We start from the raw sequence: 23,442 nt of genomic DNA, 5'->3' as shown, positions 1-23,442 counted from the left end.
TAAATAAACTATATATTTTTGTATTTGTGATAATGAAATGATTTGACTGTTTATGTATAGAAATATTTTTTTTATAATTTTTTTTTTTTTTTGAAGCAGTGCATTCACCTGTGTGACTCAAAGACGAAATTAATTTAAAAATAAAAATAAAATTAAAATTAAACAAGTCAATCTGGCTAATTTTAGATGTCAAATCTGCTTTAAAGGGATAGTTCACCCAAAAACAGAAATTCTGTCATCGTTAGCTCGCCCTTATATCGTTCCACACATTTCTTACTATGGAAGTCAATGGCTACCAGTTATTGGTTTGGTTACCAATATTCTAGCAACAAAATCTCTTGAAGAAATGCACACAGGTTTGGTATCTGATGACAAAGAGTTTCTGTTTCTGGGTGAACTGTTGCTTTAACCCAAGCTGAGGTTTGATTTGTGTTTGAGCTCCTCATCTAAAGGTTCAGATCCTTCTTCAGTGCTCCCGGCATCCAAACACGTCTTACATGCTTTTACAGCTTTACGTGTCTCATACATCTCACACATCATCAGGACTTACAGTCTCACCGCCATAATCATTACTCTCTCATCTACAGCGAGAGTAAATCTGTCCGAAACACAGAGCAGAAATACCTCATCCAGAAATCAACATTCAGTTATTATCAGGGTTATTATCCTTCACTAAAACCATTAAAAAAAAGGTTTTGTTACTTAGATTATATATTTAGATTAAATTTAAATTTTATTTCAAAATATTAAGGAAAACTATAATAATGTGTCATTATTTACTCACTCCTTCCAAACCCTGTTGTTGTATAGAAAAGTGCTCCAGAGACAAAAATAACAATGCAGGTTTGAAATAATATGAGGGAGAGTAAATAATCTCTATGAAATATTTCTTTAATAAAGTCTTTTATGGGGTATTTGCACTCATCTAATAAAGCTGATTTGATTGTAAATGGTATTTTTCCTGGAATCGTGGGAGGAGTGCATTTTCTTGTCCAAGCAAACAAATGAAAAAAGAAACACCAGATGAGTCGAGTTTATGAACAAACTTTAAAGTTGGCTTGAGAAAGCCTTGATGCTGCTAGTATGTTTCTAACTTGTAAATTAAACCATTTTAAATATACAGATTTACTCATTGATGTGTAATATGTTTGTTTTTTTTAAACGAATTATGAGCTCTAAAAGATTTTCAGAATTTCCACAACTCTTTTGCCTTTGACCATCTACAGATGATAAATCTTAAAATAATAAGGTTACCACTGCATCTTTCTGAATTTTTTTTTTTTTTGCTATTGATATACGGTTGATTTATAATTATTTTCAAAACTTTTAATGTACTGTCATTATAAAATAACTTCATTATTGTTTATATAATTCTAAAAAATAACTTAATTTGTTAAAAACTAATCAAAATTTAAAAATAATGTTACAAAAAAGACTAATTAAAATGCACCTATTCTGGTCCAAAAAATTTAAAAAGCCTTTATTCACATTCTGGCCATCTCAAATAAACATTCAAAATGCCTAAAACGCTGCACACTGATGCATTTATTGAGATAGCCAGAATGTGAATAAAGGCTTTTTGGACCAGAAGAAGTGCCTTGAATTCTTTTTATTTTTTTTATAGTTGCTTCAAACCCAAGAGCACCTTCTAGGATTACTTCAAAAGGTCAGCAAGTAGCGCTTCAAGATGTCTCCTATGATCTATTAAAAATAATGTGTTTATAATTTCCGTAAAGGAAATGTTTCCAAACAAAAGGAAATATATCGGTATCGGCCAAAATAAGTAGAAAAATATCGGCATATTGGATATCGGCTAAAATCCAATATTGTGCATCCCTATTAAACAGCAGATGACAGAGGGAGTAAATCAGGCCTGTGTGTGGTGTGTGGTGAAGCTCTGGAGCAGCAGGTGAAGAGCTGCACCTGTGCGGAGCATAAATCTGTGGGACTCACCTCTGGACGAGCGGAAGTGTTTGCTGGGGGCCGTGAAGCCGCGCGTGCCGTGAACGTTCACCGCCGCCACGCGGAACTGATACCACCTGCTCGGCCGCACATCGCTCAGCAGCACTCGCTCTACAGAAACCTGAGGGGCACAGGGGTCAGAGGTCACGGGGTCACAGGGTCACGTACAGGCGGCTCTGAATATGAGCTTGGAATCTGGCCTATTTTAAAACATGAAGGACTGGAGAGACATCTGTGCATCTGTTTATTTTAACTTGCTTCAATGATTTTCTTACTCAGTATGTATGTCCCTGCAGCACAGAAGCAGTCATGAGTAACACAGGTATGTTTGTAGCAATAGCCAACAATACACTGTATGGATCAAAATTATACATTTTTCTTTTATGACAAAAATCATTAGGATATTAAGATCATGTTCCATGAAGATATTTAGTAAAATTTCTTACCATAAATATATCAAAACTTAATTTTTGATTAGTAATATGCATTGCCAAGAATTTAATTTTCTCAATATTTTTATTTCATCAAATAGACATCACATAATTATTTAAAATATACAATTCGATGCATAAAAATTTATGTAAAAAAATATGAACTAAAATTAGGTATCTTAAGTCATTTTGCCAAGACTAAAATAGTTAAGAATTAAAAAAGTAAAATCGTAAAATCGGCATAAAACTGAAGTTTTCGTTCTTTATTATTGTAATGCGTTTAACTTTTGAGGGAAAAACAGCTACTGAATAAAAAAAAATTACACTTGATTTTATTCTTTTTTTTTTGACCTTTCAAATTCAAAGTTTTTAAAAAACTAATAGCATAATAATGATACAAAAAACAAACACTGACCTAAAAATGTGCACGTTTTCATTGAATCTGGTCTATTGCTATCAAATCGATAATATTTCTGAATGTTAATTGTCTTTTAAGTGCCAGATAGATTACTACATTGCCAAATAATACAATCTTAAATTAAATGAATTATTAGTCGCATGTCTCATTGCGTTTTTCTCAGAACGAGTGTCATGACTTCAGAGAGCAAGCAGTAGCATGTAAGCGGCCTGACCTGTGCAATGTCCTGCCACGGCGTAGCGTCGTCTTCGCTGGGATGGATGCCTGAGTTCCAGCGGCGCTGCAGGACGTAAAGCACCGGCTCCACAGAGACGTTAAAGCGGGACGACCAGCGAACCTCCAGCTGTCCTGACGCCTGCTCCACAAACAGCAGCTCCTTCCGTGGCTTCAGAGGAGATCCTGAGACGGACAGAGGCGCTTTAATTACACGTAACATCATCTCAAAACACCAGACTCTAGCGCTGAAATCTGCACATATAAATACGCTTTAAATGCGTTTCTTGTTCTTTAGAAATGTGCTCTAAATTCAATAATAATAACAACTCTTTTTGTATTTTAGTTTTTAGTTTGTATTTGTGTTTCGTAGGAAAAGCTAATATAGGGTTATTATATATAAAACTAAAATCATAAAAAACATTTTCATTATTTGAAATAAAAGAAACAACTGAAATAAAAATGATAATATTACAAAAATATAATTTATTTCAGCTAGTTGCCAAGTCAACTTCTCCAATTTCTCTTTTTAGTTTAGTTTGATTTGATATAATAAAACACAGCAACTAAAACTAAAACTGAAATAAAATTGATAAAAACTATACGGACATGTTAAAAAAAACTCTATTAATAAAAATTAAATATAAAACCACAAATCAAAAATAATAAAACTTTAACTAAAATTAAAAATGGAAAGTTTTGCTAATTAAAACTTCTAATAATAAACTTAAAAAGTGAAAACACAACAAAATTACTATAAATTTAACTAAAATTAAAATGGAAAAAAATTTAAAACAACACAATTATTAAAACTTTAGCTAAAACTAACATGGAACATAAAATAAAATGCAAAATAATAATAAATAATAAAATGCAAAAACAATAAAAAAAAAAACTAAATTACCAAAAATTAATGAAGATTAAAATGGGAATTAAAAATATAATAAAATAATAAAAAAATAAAACATAACATCTAATATAATTCATATTAAATAAAACTAAAATAAAATAAAAACTAATTCAAAATATTAATAAAAACTATATTAAAGGATACTAAAACAACACGGATCTAATAAATAACATATTCCATGAAATAAAAATTACAAAATAATAAAAAAATGAGTCAATAATCCAATCTTTAATTTGTAAAGTTTTTCATTTGCTGGATTAGACAAAAAAATAAATTTCACATTGTTTCAATGAATGTGCAATAGTTAAAAATAACTGTTACATAACTCATGATAAATAGCAATATTAAATGATGTTTATGTGATGCTCTCACTGCAGCTGCAGCAAACCTCCATCTGCAGTGACTTCCACTTAACCCTCAAAGACATCTGAAATTCTTCCATATGCAATAAATTAAAGATTTATTAAGTACAAAGCTTCGGGGGGGAAGAAGGGAGAAAATGTTCTACTCCGTGTCTTTCCTCGATTCGTTACAGCTGTGATGGAGCGCCGCTGATTGAGGAGCGACGTGAAGGACTCAAAGACGTCCAATGTCTTCCACACGTCTCCAGAATCAAGAGCGACTTCACTGCTCACGGATGCCCCTCCATCAGAGAACATCTGTCTTATATTTATATCATATGCATTTTAGAAACAGTGGTGTCTAGGTTTTTTTGTCTGTTTTTGCTTAATTTCACAAACAAAAAGAGTTGAAAACAAATAAAGCAACAGCAGAACTGTTGTACGATAAAAACACAGTGGTGATTCATTACTAAATGAATCGGCTGTTTGAATGAATCTAGTGAGTCAGTGATTCAGAGACTCGTTCATAAGACAGTCACTTGCTTTGTTTCTGAATGAATCAGCTGTTGAACAAATCTAGTGAGCCAATGATTCAGAGATTCGTTCATAAAGACAGTCACTTGCTTTGTTTCGGAATGAATCAGCTGTTTGAATGAATCAAGTGAGTCAATGATTCAGTGACTCCTTCATAAAGACAGTCACTTGCTTTGTTTCGGAATGAATCAGCTGTTTGAATGAATCAAGTGAGTCAATGATTCAGTGACTCCTTCATAAAGACAGTCACTTGCTTTGTTTCGGAATGAATCAGCTGTTTGAATGAATCAAGTGAGTCAATGATTCAGTGACTCGTTCATAAAGACAGTCACTTGCTTTGTTTCGGAATGAATCAGCTGTTTGAATGAATCAAGTGAGTCAATGATTCAGTGACTCGTTCATAAAGACAGTCACTTGCTTTGTTTCGGAATGAATCAGCTGTTCGAATGAATCAAGTGAGTCAATGATTCAGTGACTCGTTCATAAAGACAGTCAATTGTTTTGTTTCTGAATGAATCGGCCATTTGAATGAACTGGTTAAATGAATGATTCAGTGACTCACTCATTAAGACTGATTTGCTGAATCAAAATATTTATTTCTAAAGCTCCTTTTTGTAATGTCTATTCAATGTTTTTCTTATTTACCACAATAATGACTTGAAATGACCTTTTGGGGTGTAATGTCTCAAACCAAACTGATGTGCGATTACTTTACGATCAATTAATTGTCACATCATATAATTAATTTAACATTTCAATCACTTGACAGCAATAAAATGAAAAGCATCAGTGATTCTCAGGATGGAGAAATGCAACAGGAGCGTTGTGGATGAAGACGTTCGAGGACTGAGATGCGTTGGCGTTAAACGATCAGTGATGGTCGGATCTGACGACGCTGCGTTGTTGAAGGCTGATGAGGAGCAGCAGCTGTGTTGGATTGCGCTGCGGTTTCACAGCTCCAGCACGTGTGTGTCGTCTGTTCCAGTAAAATCCCACAGCATTCCTGAAGCAGCGCTGGAACTCACACTCGCTCCCAGAGCAGGAGCTGAAGATCCAGAAACCACGCAAAGCTCCACGCAGCTCCAGAGTCCTCCAAAACACACCTGCTTTACTGCAGGACAGTATTCCTGGAGCTCAGCACTCGCTCGCAACCACAGGGTCATGGGTTCGATTCCCAGGGAATGCATGAACATATCAAAAGTATGCAATGTATGTCGCTTTGGATAAAAGAATCTGTCAAATGCATGATTGTAAACGTAAATGCTGTGCTCATGCAACGTGAAGATCAAGATATTTAAATGAGTTTGTGGAGCAGTAACACTAAATTGTCATATGATTTGCATCACATGAAAACAGCAAACAAGGACGATTTTTTCTATATTTATGCATTTACATTTATGCATTTGTCAGATGCTTTTATATGATGTGCATTTGAGTCAGTATTTATTATAGTTTTTATTGGTATTTTGAATTAGCTTTTATTTTGATACTTTCAGATTTCATTTTAATTTTAATTCCATTTTTTAGCAATGTTGTTGTTTTGTCGTTTATCTTAGTTTTTTTAATATTACTATTTAGGTTTAATTTATTATTTCAGTTTTATTTTAGTTTTTAATCTAATATTTATATTCCAGCTTTATTTCAATTAAGAATTTTCTTTAACAGTTTTAGTTTTAGTTAACGATAAAACCCCATGCATTCCTGCACATTATCATTCATTTCCTGGGAATTGATCTAAACTGTAGCAAACAGGGATTTGAGAACAGAAAAAGTCCTGCGCCAGCTCTGAACATCACAGAAATCATGTGTTTCACAAACGTCCCGCTCTCGATGAGCTCCTGCTGAATTTCAATGAGCTCAAGAATTAAATCAAAACAAACAAACTCTGATGATTCTGCAACACTGTTCTGGATTCATACTTTAATAGTGAGACAAAATCGTGTGCAAATCACAAAAAATGCATTGCATATGTGGGTAGTTTTGACACTTTACTTAATGCCTTCATATATAATGCATTATAAAAGTATTTTTAATGCCTTAACGAAGCACTGCATGATCTCATTATTAATTATAACCTCAGTTATAATACATAATAATACTCATCTATTCATTGTTACACCTTAAGAAGGTAAACTGCATTAAAACACAAGACAAACAAACCTTTAAATATTATAATGCATCTCAAGTTTGGTAACAATTAGTTGTGAAAAGATATAATGCATTGCCATGTACATTATGCATACTTTATGATGCATTATAAGTAAAGGGGTGTTCCTGATATTATGAGTTGAATCGGGCTTTGTCTCTGGGTCAAGGAGAAACCACCTGCAGGAACATCTGAGAGCCATCGACAGAGCAGCGATGTTAATGGTTTCCAGCATCGCTGATCATCATCTCCTAACAGAGAGAAACAATTACGCTCCTGACACCAGCGTCGGCTCTCTCTGATTGCCTTTGGATTCAAATAAAAGGCTTTACGGCTTTCTGCAAACCAGGGGAAGCAGTAAATCTGACATCAATACAGACGAGCCGTAAAGCCTCCTTCACTCCACGCTTTCAGACGCACTGCTTCTGTGTTACTGTAGCATTACTGTAGTTTTACTTTAGATTTACAATTTGATTTATTTTTAGATTTCCTGTTTTCACTTTAATTTTAGTTACACTTTTAGTACTAGATTTTTTTATATTTATAGATGTTTAATGTTCCTGTATAGTTTTTATTTATTCATTTTTATTTTATTTATTTTTGTTTTAGTCATTTTAGTACTTGGAGTAATTATACAAAATTGTATAGGTTTTGTTCATTTTGAATTTAGATTTTAATATTTTTTTTTTTTTTTTTAGTTAAAGCTTTAGTATTTTCATTGTGTTTTTTGTAATTTATATTTAGTTTTTTATATTTATAGTTTTTTAATTTTTTCTATATATTTTTTATTTATTAGTTGTAATTATTTTTGAAGATCAAGCAAACAAACAAACAAACAAAAAATGTTTTATTTTGATTATCCATACAAAAAAAGATTATTATTAATGTTTTGAATTACATTTATGCATTTGGCAGATGCTTTTATCCAAAGGGTTTTTTTTATTATTATTTTAATATTATTATTTAGGTTAAATGTTTTTTTTTATTTCCACTTAGTAATTTTATTGCTTCAACTTAAACTAATTTGGTTTTCATACTGTATTTATACTGATTTCAATGCACAATTGTCTTAGTTTTAGTTAATAATTTAAGTAATTCAAAAGTATTTAAGTACTAAATTTCTTAACCTAACCATGGCTTTTGTCTCTTTCTGTGATTGTACAGATCTGTATGACTTTTCATTTTTGTCCACACAATGAAAGTCAATGGGGTCCAAAACAACAACATTAGACTTTCATTGTGTGGACACAAAAAACAGACATTTTCCCGTGAAATAAAGGAAGCCGCACAGGCTTGAACGACACGAGGGTGAGTAAATGATGGCAGGGTGTGTGTGTACAGACCGCTCCTGGTGGGTCTGTACCTTTATAGGGGTTCTTGGGGATCTGGCAGGTGTGTCCGCAGCCGTTGGAGCAGCACTTCTTCAGCGCTGTGCACTCGGCGTCTGTCTCGCAGCTCTCCACGCATGCGGCGGCGAATCCACTCGCTCGCTCCGGCGCGGGACAGTCGCCCGGCTTCAGCGTCTGAGCGGAGCGCAGGAACTCGCAGCTCGTCAGACACTCGTAGTGCTTCTTCGGGAACTGAGTCTGAAATCAGGAGCAGATCTCAGACCGGCTCTGACAGGTTAAATCTGTCTCTGCGTCTCAGAGTTTCCATACCTCACACAAGTCCTGACACTGGTTCTCCTTCAGGTCCCATGATGCCCGGCATGGCTCCAGACACTGAACCAGAAAAGAGAGAAGAAGAGAAAAAGGGTGTCAGCTCGTCACATCCTGAAGAAAATCACAGAAATGAAAGCCTGAGCTCGTCAAGCGCTCCTCTCAAGCATGAAAAAAGCCTTCAGGGTTTTCCAAACGTGGAATTACAGAGGGTTTGTAACAATTAATAAAATAATAGTCATAAAATCATACAAATTTTAAATTATACAAATAATTTAGAAATAAAAGCAATAAAAATAAAACACTTACTAATATTTCATTAAAACATAAAAAGGTAAAAATAAAAATAAATTAAATTAAATAAAACAATAAAAAGCACTTACTATTAATTAATTGAATTATAAAAATGTAAAATTGCAATAAATAATTTAAAACAATAAAACACTCACTATTAATTAAATAATAATAATATAAAATTAAATGATTTTAAAGTAAAAAATAAAATCCTTCATATTCATTAAATGATAAAAATGTAAAATAAAATACATAATTTTAAAATAAAACAATAAAAACATTCACTATTAATTAAATGATCAAAATAAATATTTAAATGTAAAATGTACAATAAACAATTTTAAAATAAAACTATTAATTAATTAAATAATATGTAAATGTAAAACAAAATAAATGATTTTAAAATAAAACACTTACTATTAATTAATTAAATTATCAAATGTAAAAATAAAATAAATGATTAATTAAATAATTAATTCACTAATAAAAAGTTTACTAATATTTTTAAAGTAAAAATAGACCAAATAAAATACTTACTGATTAATTAAATTATAAAAAAGTAAAATCAAACAAATAATTTTAAAATAAAAGAAAATCAAAATAAAGCACTTACTAAAGATTTTATTTTTTTTCCAAACATGTCATATGACCGTTAACACACATGTGAAGGTGTTGTTAAATTATTGAGTAAATATTAAAAAATAAATAAATAATTGACGGATGTATCTTGAACTTCTGATGATCTTTCTCCACATGATTCAGTCTCATTATCAGCTGGTTATTAAACACAGAGAGAACCGAGAGACAGCTGATCAACTCTTTAGAAATATAATGCATGATCATACAGGCTATTGCAATGCTGCTTTTATGATGTTTGACAGTAGAAATTCCTCTCTTTTGTGAAGTGTGTGAATGATACTGAAACCCAATATATTCATCAACAGAGCGCAGAGGCTGTGTGTCAGAATCACTGCTGTAGCAGCGAAATCACTCCTCACATATACGCTCGTGAAAATGTGTAGAGAGACGTCCATCAGTGAAGCGCTGATCTCGACCCAAACCACACGAGCAGAGCCAAACCAGAGACACGGAGAGCACTTCAGCTCCAATCCACTCACGCATCAGTCAGACAAACACCTCACACGCAGGAGAAGAGAGGACATTCATTCAATACATACATCATTAACATTTCACATTAAACAAATAATTCAATCAATCAAAACACCTCACACGCAGAAGAAGAGAGGAATCACTACTTACATCAGAAACATGTCCAATTAAACAAATAATTCAATCATACACATTGATCAAATAAAAGCAAGCAATAAATAAATAAATAAATAAAATGCATAATTTTTAAATAAAACCATAAAAAATAACGTACTATTATTAAATGCTTAAAAATGTAAAATTAAAATAATGTTAAAATAAAACAATTTCTATTAATTAATAAAGATTCAATTAAAAAAAGCAATCAAAATAAAACACTTACTAAAAAATAACACGTATTAATTAAATGATAAAAAAGTTAATCATTTTACAATAAAACAATTAAATAAATAAAACAATTAAAATTAATGAAATCATAAAATTGTAAAAAATTCAAGAAATTATTTGAAAATAAAATTAATTAAATTATTTAGCAAAGTAAAAAAAAAAAAAAAAAACACTTGCTATTACTTAAACAGTAACAAATAATTTTTAAATAAAAGCAATTAAAATGTCCAGTTTTCCAGTTCCAGAAGTAAAACCTCCATTCATTTTCTCCACAGGGAAGGTGTTTGTTAACAATGACTGATAAACCTTTAAAGACAGAGCTGTTGTGAGCTCTGAGGTTCTTGATCGATTGTATAGGCATCAGTAAACATTAATTCGACTAACTTTTAAAATAATCACATTTACTAGCTGAATTTGAGGTGAAAAACTACATTACCCATGATGCTATACAGAACATTCCACCAATCAGAGAGACGTGGCGATCTTTAGCTCCGCCCCCTCCGAAATCCAGTCTCCCCATGCTTTTTCTACAGGTTAAAACCAACTACTTTAAATCAATAGTTTTATATTTCTCCATCAGTTATATTTTGATTGATGTAATTCACAATGCTTCTTTCCCTCATTAACGCTGTTCACAGTCTTGATTTGTCTTTAGGATTTTCATTTACTTTTCTTTTTTTGCTTCAAATCAAAGTTTTCTCCTCGTAGCCGTTTAGTTTGGTTTAATGCTTTAATGAAGACTTTATTACGATCCCTATGGGAAAAATGAATGGGAAAAATACTTACTGATAAGTCCTGGGAAAGTGGGCGGGGCTAATGGACTTAGAATGTTCATCAACCAATCAGAATCCAGCATTCATCAGCAAACACAGTATAGAGTGTGTCTCAAATCCATCATAAAGGCATCACATGTGAAGCCATCTAGTGAGAGCGTTTGTGGGCTTTTAATGAGCTGGTTAGCAGCGCTGTCATTATTCTGAAGGTTTATGTGCTGTTTAATGGAGTGTGAGGACGAGACACAAACACACTGATCAGGATCAATTCCCATCCATCTGTCGGTGATCACAGCAGCATTAATCACAATAAACTAAAACTACTATACTGCTCACTACAACTTTCAAATGACCATTAAATTAAATAAATATGTGTTTTCCACCAAAATTATTATTATTATAAAACATTACAATATTTTAATTATAATAATTATATGAAAATATACATCAATATGACAGCAATATTATTAATTGTTGTTGTTATTATTATTATTATGGTCATATTGATGTATAAATCACAGAATCTCAGATTGTGATTTCATTAAATAAATATGTGTTTTCTGTCAAAGTAAAAGGTCTATGGTTTAATGGTTCATTGTTTGAAAATTAAGAAAGCCATAAATATTAGTATTGCCATTTTACTGTTGTACTGTAAAAACTAAAATGTATTATTATTATTATTACATTCTTTAATTTACAGTAAAATATTACAATATTTAATAAAATGTTTAATGCTAATAATATGTATTATTATTATTATTAATAATAATAATAATAATATCATCAATCAATCAATTAATTAATATTATTAACATTTTTGTTTAAACATTGTAACATTGTAATTATATCATTATTATTTTTATATAATTATACAATAATAATTATTATTATTAGTATTATTATTATTATTATTATTATTATATTCTTTAATTTTTGGGTGAAATATTACAATATTTTAAAAAACATTTTCATTTAATGCTAACAATATTTATATTATTATTATTACTATTATTATTATGTGAATGTATAAATCACAAAATCTTTGGCCAAATAATATATACATACAGTAAGAAAATAAGCTATAAAGTAGTAAAAATTCTAAACAATAACAATTTAAAAAAATAATAATCTATACTTCTGTGTATATGTACATATATACGTGTGTGTGCGATGATAAAAACTCAAAAATATTAGATAAGAATATTAAATATTATATCTTTTTATTAGCTGAGTTTCTATCTGCAGTTCCTCGTGTGAATTACTGTAAAGTGTTGATGTAATCACGAAATCTGCGTTTCTTCATTTCACACTCGCAGAAACATGAATATAACGTGAATATTGGACTGGGCTCCACTGGGCCGGCGTTGTGTGAGGAATGAAGCGGTTAGTTTGTTTGTGTGTGTGTGTGTGTGTGTGTGTGTGAGAGTGTGTGTGTGTGTGTGTGTGTGTGTGTGTGTGTCTCTGTTGCTATGTGTCTTCTGTTGGACTTCTTCTGCTCGGCTAAACAGAAACAGATCGCAGGCATTTCATTCACCTTCATTAAACGAAAGAAAGTGTCTGAGCAACAACACGATTTCACAAAAACACAGAGAGACTGAAGCTGCTCACACAAAAAACAAACGTGGAAAAATAAACATGAGCGAACACAAACTACAGAGAAAAGCGGCTGGAAAATGTTGCTGTTAATGAAGCGAGACTCAGACTACAGCAGAGAGAAGAGAAGAGCGTGAATGAATGAAAGCAAGCTCTCTATTGAACAGTGTGACTTCATTCATCACACTACTGTAAGAAAAACAGCAGACGCCTTCAAGAAACCAGTTATTCTGACTGACTTCAGCGGCTGAACAAACTGATTCCAGTGTTTAATACTAAATAAAGAAAAAAGAGACAATAATGCAACTACAAGAAAACTGTTTTATACACACACATCTATCATCAGTCTGAAAGTCTGATTTGAGTCATTATTAAAGATGCATTTATTTATTTTATTCACTTTTTAATGCCAAGCAGCATCGCAGCTATTTTCATGGCGATCTCAGAATAAATGACACAAGATATACAGTTTCAGTAAAGCTGAGCGCATCAGACCGGTAATGTTTTCATCCAGCAGATCTGCTCATTACTGTCAGAGAAACACAAGAGCGCTGGATAATGTTCAGCAGTGATGCCCAGAACCTCACCAGACGACTCTGATGCTCCTTACAGCTGCTTTTATTTGATCAAAAACACTGTAAAAAATTTGAAATATTATTACTGTTTAAAACAGCTGTTTTCTATGTGAATATGTGTTAAAGTGTAATTTATTTCTGTGATCAAATCTGTATTTTCAGCATCATTACTCCAGTCTTCAGTGTCACATGATCTTCAGAAATCATTATAATATACTGATTTACTGCTCAACAAACATTTCTGATTATTATCAATGTTGAAAACAGTTGTGCTGCTCAATATTTTTATGGAAACCGAGATACATTTTATTTTTCAGGATTCACAGATGAATACAAAGTTCAAAATAACATTCTCAAAATATCATTTATTTCAGATGGAAATCTTTTGTAACATTAGAAATGTCTAATGTTACAAAAGATCTTGATGAAAGGTTCTGTCACTTTTCATCAATTTAATGCATCCTTGATGAATAAATGTTTTAATTTCTTTTAAAAATTATATTTAAAAAAAATATATAAAAATTAAAAATATATAAAATTTACCATTTAAAAAATTTCTATCTATATCTATTTATCTATCCTCTCTCTCTGTGTGTGTGTGTGTGTGTGTGTGTGTGTGTGTGTATTCTATATAACCTATAAATATATATTAACTATATAAACAATATTTCTATGTTCTAGAGAAATCATCTAAATAATAATAATCCAAAAAAACTCAACAGCATAAACAAAGCCTTTTACAACATTTATAGCAAATCTATCTGGTAAACATTACAAAACAAAGCATAGCATCGGCGCTCAGCGGCGTATCAAACACACACTCTGTGAAATATCATTTCAATTATTGATCTGAAAGCAGCGAGAGAAGCGACAACAAAAGAGCGGAGAGCGCGTGTGAATTATACATGCGTCTGCGTTATTAATGAGTGCTTTGTCTGCGCTGGGATGCAACAGCTTTAATACTGCATGAGCCTAAACTGATCCTCTTCAACATCACATCAGTCTCTGAGTCTGTTCGGTCCCAAACAACACGGATTTCATCAACAAACAAACATTCACTGCTTTCAAAAATATATTTGAACTGTATATCTATATCGTATATATTCAGCTCAAATGTAAAAACACTATTTATATGTATTGAAATATTTAAATCTTCAAATAAATAAAAGAAAACAGTTATTTAAAATAGTAAAAATATTTCATATTATATTACTGCTTTTGCTGTATTTCTGATCAAATAAATGCAGGCTTGGTGAGCAGAAGAGACTTCTTTATAAAACATTACAAATCCTACTGTTCAAAAACTTGATTGGTAGACGGATTCATTTGAGTGTAGGTTGTTCATCGGTCGGGGAACTTCATCAGATTAGCAGAACTAATGATAAATAACCTTCAGAGTCTCCTCCTGACTGACTCCAGACCGGAGGCTCGTCTGATGTGTGAGGAACGCAAATAAATGATGACGGCCGTGAAGGAGAAACTGAGCGTTATTAAGGACGGAGTAGACGCGGCTGATAAGAGAACAGCCCTGTGCTGTTCATCACCGCCAGAGGATTGAGAAAGTCCCTCAAGACTGAGAGAAAATTAAAAACGCAAGCTGTTATCATGACAGCTGTGAAGAACAACATCACTGCCAAACCACTGTTTATCTGCACCGACCGACGCCAATGAAGAAATCACACAGAGAGAGAGAGAGAGAGAGAGAGAGAGAGAGAGAGAGAGAGAGAGGATCCTGACACATTCACTCAAACATTAGGAAGTCAAACAAAGAAAGAGCACAAATCACATGAAAATAAACTGATTATCTCACCAAGACGTCTCTTCTGCTCAGAAAGGCTGCATTTATTTGATCAAAAATGCTGTAAGAATTGTTAAATATTTTATCATTTAAAACAGCTGTTTTCTATGTGAATATGTGTTAAACTGTAATTTATTTCTGTGATATAAAGCTGTATTTTCAGCATCATTATTCCAGTCTTCAGTGTCACATGATCTTCAGAAATCATAATAATATACTGATTTACTGCTCAACAAACATTTCTGATTATTATCAATGTTGAACACAGTTGTGCTGCACAATATTTTTGTGGAAACTGTGATACATTTTATTTTTCAGGATTCACAGATGAATAGAAAGTTCAAAAGAACAGCATTTATTTGAAATAGAAATCTTTTTATACTTAATAAATGTCTTTACTGGCATCAGTTTAACGCAGCCTTGATAATTAAAAGTATTAAATAAAATGAACTGTGCATATTATTGGTTGATAATATAAATAAAACATCGCATTATATTGTCATTTCTGCGCCACTAATGTCGTCAGCTGGAATTGCAACACGCCTCTTGACCACCATTGGTCAACTTAACAGATAGTCCCTCCCTAAAACACACACCATTGGTTGAATCTGTATCATTCTTTCAAGCTGGAAAATAATTTCCTCCAAAATTTTTGCACTGTATGCAACATTTAATGCCATGACTTCATGATGTTTAGTCTTTCTGCACTGATTTAGGCCTGAATTTGTGGAAGGGAAAAGTAAGACTTTTCAAAATCCTGAAGCATTCCAGTAAAAGAAGAGAATCAGAGCAACGCTCTCGCTGAACAAACACGTCTAAAGACGTTATTTAACTGATAAAAACACAGCTGTCCTCCCTCTCTCACAGCAGCACAGTGATGTGTAAGCGTGTGAACGTCTGGATACGTGTGTGTGTGTGTGTGTGTGTGTGTGTGTGTGCCACAGACTCTCTCCTCCACCACTCTGCCACCCACCGTGATGAGTAACGAGCAGAGAGCAGACACACAGCCATCAAACTCAGCCGTGTCCCATCAGAGAGACTCCTGCCGAGTCTGACCGGCCCTGCGCCACACACACACACACACGCGCACACACACACACACAAACACACACACATACATACTGACACACACAAACACGCACACAAATACACACACACATATACTTACACAAATATATACTGACACACACACACACATATATATACACACTGACACGCACATGCATGCACACGCACGCACTTTCTGCATTTTACATACAGCATGACCTTTATATATAATCTCATTGTTAACGTCTCTATAATGCAAAAGTGAACTTTTAGTGTAGAAAACGAGTGTTTGTTTCCTCTGAAGGCTGATGACCCTCAATGCTGGCGTTGAGTGAGGTGTTGGGAACTCTTCTGCTTTACGTCTTCACCAAAAGGAGCTTTGAAGTCCAAACACTTGCAGTAAAACCAACACCTTGTGCTTCTGCTGAGTGAGAATCACTTTACGAGACGAAAATTAACATGGTTCTGGTTAATTAATGATTCTGTAAACTACTCCTTTAAGCTTCGCTGCCAATAATTGGTCATAAATCTAATAAACAAATAAATAATATAAAAGAAATACAAATAAATTTAAAAACTAAGATCTATAAGAAGTGATTCAGTCATTAGACTGATTCAAACCAATATTCACGATCAAAACCGATTCTTTTGAGCTGATTCAGTAAAAGAATCAACTCATCAGAGTAATTCATTTGTGATTTGGAAAACACTGGTTTTGCTTTTTTGTTTGTTAGGACAACTCAATAGAATATAATTGTTTTTATTATTTATAACATTATTTCTGTTACATTTAATTCATAGAGCAAGGATATTTTACTAGTATTCCAGCTAGGATTATTATTGCTTATTAAACTAAAACCAGATAAGTTAATTACTTGAAATAGACATTAACTGAAATAAAATATAAAAAACCCTCTACCTTAAATTAAACTAAAATTAGAAATGTTATTTTGACAACTAGCTGAAATAAAATAATTTAAATAAAATAAAATAAATGTTATATGACATATTTTTTTTAACTTTAAATTGAAATAAAAACACAATATAAAAATATAAATAAAATATAAAAATAAAATCAAATTCAAAATGTTTATAAAAACAATGAACTGCTCTGAATTTTCTCGATTCCCAAGCCTAGATGTGAAAATGCAGATCATTTGAAAACACAATCCAAACTGAACTGCTAGTGAAACAACTGACCTGGAAAAGCACTTCATTGAAAAGCCACAAAAGTCAGACTAATTTCTACCCTGTGAAAGAGAGCTGCTGGTGACGGAGGGGGTCTCACAAATGCCACGTCTTTTCCCATGATTCTTGAGAGCCACAAAAACTTAATCTTAGATCTTAAGAAGAAAACACAAGACATGCAAATCAAGCCAGCCAACTTACAAAAAAAAAAAACTTCAGTCATCGCAACAGCAAACCAACTATTCTGGGAAAGCAATGCAACACAGGGTAAACATTTTTATGTTTTTAAAACGTTAAATGTTTTTAGGGATATTGGCTATCGAATTAATGCTTCAAAAGTAATAGTTCACCCAAAAATGAACATTTGCTGAAAATGTGCTCATCCTCAGGCCATCTGAGATCAGGATGAGTTTGTTTCTTCATCAGGTTTGTAGAAATGTGTCTCTGCATCAGTGTCTCAGCAATGGATGCTCTGCAGTGAATGGGTGCCGTCAGAATGAGAGTCTGATAAAAACATCACAATAATCCACACCACTCCAGTCCATCAGTTAACATCTGGAGAAGACAAAAGCTCAAACTAATCCAGCATTCAAATCCAAGTTCATAAACCATAACAATGCTTCCTCAGTGAAAATGTGGTCTGGTCTGAATCAGGAGAGAAATCTGCAGATCAAGCAGCGTTTACAAGACAAAACAGCTCTAAACAAATATGTGGCTGGATTTTGATGTGAGAGACAACAGGAGATGCACTTTTTCACTGGCGGAAGCATTATTATTGATTATGGACTCATATTTTTGCAGAAACCAACAGTATGAATTTGACGGCACCCATTCACTGCAGAGCATCCACTGCTGAGACAGTGATGCAATGCTACATTTCTCCAAAACTGATGAAGAAACAAACTCATCCTAATCTTGGATGGACTGAGGGTGAGGAAATTCGCAGCAAACATTCATTTTTGAACTAGCCCAGCAAAAACAACCAGACCAGCCGAATTATAAACTGTCGCAAGTCTATTTCTGCGAGTGACTCTTATTTGCAAAGCAAATCAATTCAAGCGTTGAGGTCTTTTGGAAGCCCGACCCTTGCGAGCAACTCTAACTGCTTTTCAGCTCCTTGTTTTTTCCCTTTCGCTTGAACAAGCACCCAGAAGTTGTCAAACTCTCCGAGCTTTCTCTCACTCCAGAAGAAGTGCTCACACGAAAGATAAAGAAAGGAGACACAAAAGGCGGAGGCGGCAGTGAATGGAGGGTGATGGTGGTGCTGTGGCATGCTAATGAAGCTCTAATACTCACAAATGCCCTCTGCCTTCGCTCCGGCAACAGGGCAGCGGGGTTAATTATCATAACAACGGGGCGCTGGACATTTCGCAGGAGACGCCAAGACTGTCCTTCTCCAAAGCGCTGACGGATCTGAGAGGTCACTTTATCTTTGTTTAAATAATTAACCCACCTTTGCTTCACTTTTGTTGGAAGAGCGATACCACGATGAGCCTTTCTAGTGGACAGAAACCGCGACGGGTGGCTGTCAGAGACTTCACCGTCTTTGCTTTTGTTTGGCGTCTACGGTGGCTCAGGCTAAACAGAGCTTTTCACAAACATAAAACACACACACTGTACGGGACAATATAGCAGGATACCCCATATAAGCGGCCCAGCGTGGCTCTGGCTTTGTGTTGTGAGGATTTTACAAACAGATCACTTCATTAAGAGGTGTGTGAGCACACAAACTCCACAAACCTACAGCAACAATCCACGTCATTAACATCTCTGAGAGGAAAAGCCTCGCCACATACTGAGGGAATGCTGGGTTAACCGTTCAAGAATTAGTAGCTTGAAAAAGTGGAAAGTGCAGAAAGTGGTCAAATAACGGCTAAATGAAAACGACCTCTGGCTCTTTAGTTAGATGTGGTAAAATATTTAATCTTATGTTGATGTAGAATTAATGTTGACAATGAAACATTTGCTCAGCGTTCACTTTGAGCTTTACATTAACAGTAGAGATATGACAAGCACTCTGGAACAACAGCAACAGCCAAGGGTTTAACCCTTTATCCATCCATCCGTCTATCATCCATCCATCCATTTATCCATCTATTTAACTATCATCCATCTATTCAAGCATTCATCCATCCATTTATTTAACTATCATCTATTCATTCATCTATATTTATCCATCTATCATCCAACCATCCATCCATTTATCCATCTATTTAACTATCATCCACCCATCCATCCATCTATTCAAACATCCATCCATCCATGAATTTATCTAACTATCATCTATTCATTCATCTATTTATCCATCTATCATCCAACTATCCATCCATTTATCCAACTATTTAACCATCATCCACCCATCCATCCATTCAACTATCCATCCATCCATCCTCTATCTATTATCCATCCATCTATAAAACTTTAAAGCTTTTAAATACATTCAAGGCCTTTCAAAACTTTCAAACGTTGTTGTTTTGATAGTTAAAAATGACCTTTATGTGAATTCCTTTGAATTTCAATTCAGTTCTTACATCCCCAAAACTGGAACTGCAATTCTGCATCCCGTTCGCCACATCCCTTCAAAATCAGGAACTGAACTGGAATTTAAGACATTCTCAATTCAATTCCAAAGAGCAAGCAACCTCGTTTCTTGCATTCATAAACATTATAATGGCACAGAACACGTTTTAAAAAAAATCTGAAGACATGAAACAGAGAAACATGATGCAACAGGCAAACACGTCCATCTGACGCATTTGTACACATAAAATTAGCACCGACTGAACTCGTTCCACGGCCGCTGTCCCACCCAGAGAACGACAACATACTAATTACCATTACAAAAAACATGATTCTGAAGCAGACCTGACAGATCACTAGCAACAGAAACACACCGAGTTCAAGCATGGCATGATCTCCTCACGGGCGTCAAGAGTTTTCAGACTCTCAGAGATGAAGAGGGCCAGTTGTAATGGGAACGCCCAACACTGAGACACGCAAACAGCCAAATCCTTCTTTAACACAGCAGCTCTTGATGAATGACTGGGGACAGCGCCGTTGCCAGGATCCAATACTGGCCAAGTCCATGGAAAGGAAAAGAGCAGGTCTTTTGTTGCATTCGAGCACAAAAACAAAGCCGCTTTGCTTTTAAAGCACAGTGTATCTCCTCTTTGAAGCCCTCTGACATCCTCATTAACTCGGGGAAAAAACTTGTGAAGCAAAATTAATTTTTGTTTTGCCTTGTTAATGTTGTTCTTCTTGGCTGAAGTTCACTCGCCTTATTCTAAACACCAGCGTGACGCGTTTTCACTACAATGACATAGAAAACGTCAAATACATGGCAACTGGTGAGAAATTAGCAATTGGCTATTAATAAAATAAATGTTGAAATTCAGCAAAAAATTTAAAATGCATGAGACTCAAAATGAACTTTGATCGAGTTTGCTGTTGGTAAACTATCAATGCAACAAAAATATGATCAGATTAAAGTAAATCAATAAATTTTTTCTTGCACTGCAGTAATGAGACACTTTTTTAAACCTGTAAACTTTACAAACATTTTTATAAAATATGACTTTTGTAATGAGATGTATAAATACTTCAGCCTTACTTCTTTAAACTTATAAACTTTACAAATATTTAAATGAAAAAAAATCAATATTTTATTGCATTGCAGTTATGAGATGTATAAATACATGCCTTACTTTTTAAAACTTGTAAACTTTACAAATATTTAAATAAAACAATAAAAAAAATGTCTTGCATTGCAGTAATGCTTTACTTTTGAAACGTTTTAATCTTTATGAATATTTAAATAAAATACCACTATTTTTCTTGCATTCAAATGATGAGCTGTATAAATACTTAAGTATACATGCCTATAAATACTTAAATTAATATTTATATTAATAAAATACCTGTCATACCTTATTTAGAAATTATGCGAACATGTAAAATGCACAAGAGATGCAAAATGAATTTTGATATAGTTTGCTGTTGCTAAACTATCAATGCAACACACAAATATTACCAAACTCGGATTCATAACAAGCCTTAAAACAGCCTTGAAGTGAAAAACTGAGCCTTTTCTTCCTCTCTTTTCAACTGTTGCTCATCGTCTGCTCTGGCTTCATCATTTCATACCTTTAAAATGAATGTGTCTGTCAGCGTCTCAGTAAAACCACTGTTGTGTGAACGAGCGTCATGCATCAGCTCATCCTGTGAGTGTGTAATGATTCAACACAGGACATGTCTATACCGTCAGACCCCGACAGAGACTCAATATTACTGTTACCATAGTAAACTGGAGAGTATGCATCACACTTGTAAACTTTACTAATATTTAAACTAAATAATATCTTAGAAAGAATCCTTAAGTTGGATTCATTTCTTATTATATTGATATAAGACATGTCTTGCGTCTCCCATTCTGTTCTCTCTTTCTTTCATCATCCCTTTCTTCTGGTGATTTAGGGTGAACTATGACCCGGACGTGTTTTCGACGGTTTTCATGAGTTTTACCTTTGAGCACTGCTTGTGATTCTGACACCAAACCAATGATCCATTGCTCTGAAAAGAGAGAAAAGACATCATAAAACACTGGAGATCACATCAGATATGAAACATTCACTCATACAGGCAAATGATTAGAAAAGTAAAAGCAGAAAAACAAAAAAGTTTGATTGATTTTAGTAAATCAGTTCATTTCAGTGAATCGATTCAAAACACTGATTCAAAGACTTGTTTGCACCATCACTCAAAATACATTGCTTGACTAAAAATGTTGATTTAAAGTGTTTGTTACAGTGAATCGATTCAAAGCCCAGATTCCAAGATTCGTTTACTCAGAAAACGCACTAAAAATGTTCCATTAACTACAGTTTGAATCGTGGCTTTGTTCCTTTTTCCACAAGCATCTGAACAGGCAAACTTCACGGGTCTGTAAACTAAAAGTCTGCTTAAGTTCAATGTCAAGTTCAAAGGAATCTGGAACAATGTAATCCAGAGGAAATTCCCCGTGAAACCTTGGAAAAGAACTTATCATTAAAGGACTTAATTTACCATCCAGTCCCGCAGGGTGTTGTGCACTCGATGTCAAGGATAACGGTCAGCGGCTTCAAAGCGAGGAAGAGCCTCGAATGCAGAACATGTGCATTGTTGAAGACGTTTGTGATGCTTTAATGGAACGATACCGTGTGTCTTCAATCAGAGACATTAAACCAGTTTCAGCTGCTCTACAGGATCACACATGATAATTGATCATCTTTATATGACTGTAAATCAAACATTATTAGCTGCACCTCATATGAACCAAAAACAAATCATTTTACAAAACATAATGAGCTGTCTAGTGCCTACATGGTAGGGCAATTAATCGAAATAAAACTGAAACTGTGATAAGGTTGTGATTTAATGAAGTAAATATGTGCACTTTGTGTTTTGGAGTGAACTCAACATGCGGCAAACATCTTCCCATTCTTATAATGAGAAGCATTTATCAACCAGAGAGCAGCTTTCAAGGGATTTCTGTCAAAATAAAAGTTTTGATGGTTTACCACTTGAAAATTAAGAAATAAAGATAAATATTATAATAAATATTAGTATTGCAAATTTTACAATTGTAATGTAAAATAAAATTATTATTATTATTATTTCTTAAATACTCAATATTACAATAGTAATATTTCTTATTTAGTTTTTATTTTATCATTTTTATATTTGTATTTAGAAGTAGTAGTAATAAAAATAATAATAAATTATTATTATTATTATTATTATTATTATATAGCCATATTAATAAATTAATCATCAATTGTGCAGCCCTACAAACAAACACTGCAAACCTGTATTTTATTTTATGCATGTATGTATTTTTTTATTTTAATTTTTTTATTATTATTATTATTAAATCGCAATCCCAAATAGATTTTTTTCCTCCAATTTGTGCAGCTCTACTACGTTCTTCTAAGGCAATGAAATAAGTGCACAGACTAACTTTTTGCTGAAGGGATTTAGCTATGAAGTATTAACTAAACGAAACATACTGATTGATGAAGGCATAACC

At 33.4% G+C, this 23,442-nt stretch overlaps 1 protein-coding gene across 1 annotated transcript in view; it reads right to left on the bottom strand.

The window, feature by feature from the left end:
* Nucleotides 1-23,442, bottom strand: part of LOC306876038 (anosmin-1-like) — a 49,462-nt gene that overhangs the window by 18,585 nt on the left and 7,435 nt on the right. The window contains exons 2-6 of the mRNA XM_079426933.1: nt 21,900-21,947; nt 8,614-8,676; nt 8,319-8,541; nt 3,026-3,210; nt 1,954-2,083 (exon numbers count right to left, since the gene is read on the bottom strand). Of these exons, the coding sequence (XP_079283059.1) occupies nt 1,954-2,083; nt 3,026-3,210; nt 8,319-8,541; nt 8,614-8,676; nt 21,900-21,947 (649 nt within the window). The remainder of the gene's footprint in view (nt 1-1,953; nt 2,084-3,025; nt 3,211-8,318; nt 8,542-8,613; nt 8,677-21,899; nt 21,948-23,442) is intronic.

This window comes from Barbus barbus, assembly GCF_936440315.1.
Source record: "Barbus barbus genome assembly, chromosome: 10".
NCBI lineage: Eukaryota > Metazoa > Chordata > Actinopteri > Cypriniformes > Cyprinidae > Barbus > Barbus barbus.
This window is presented reverse-complemented; position numbering and strand designations above follow the sequence as displayed.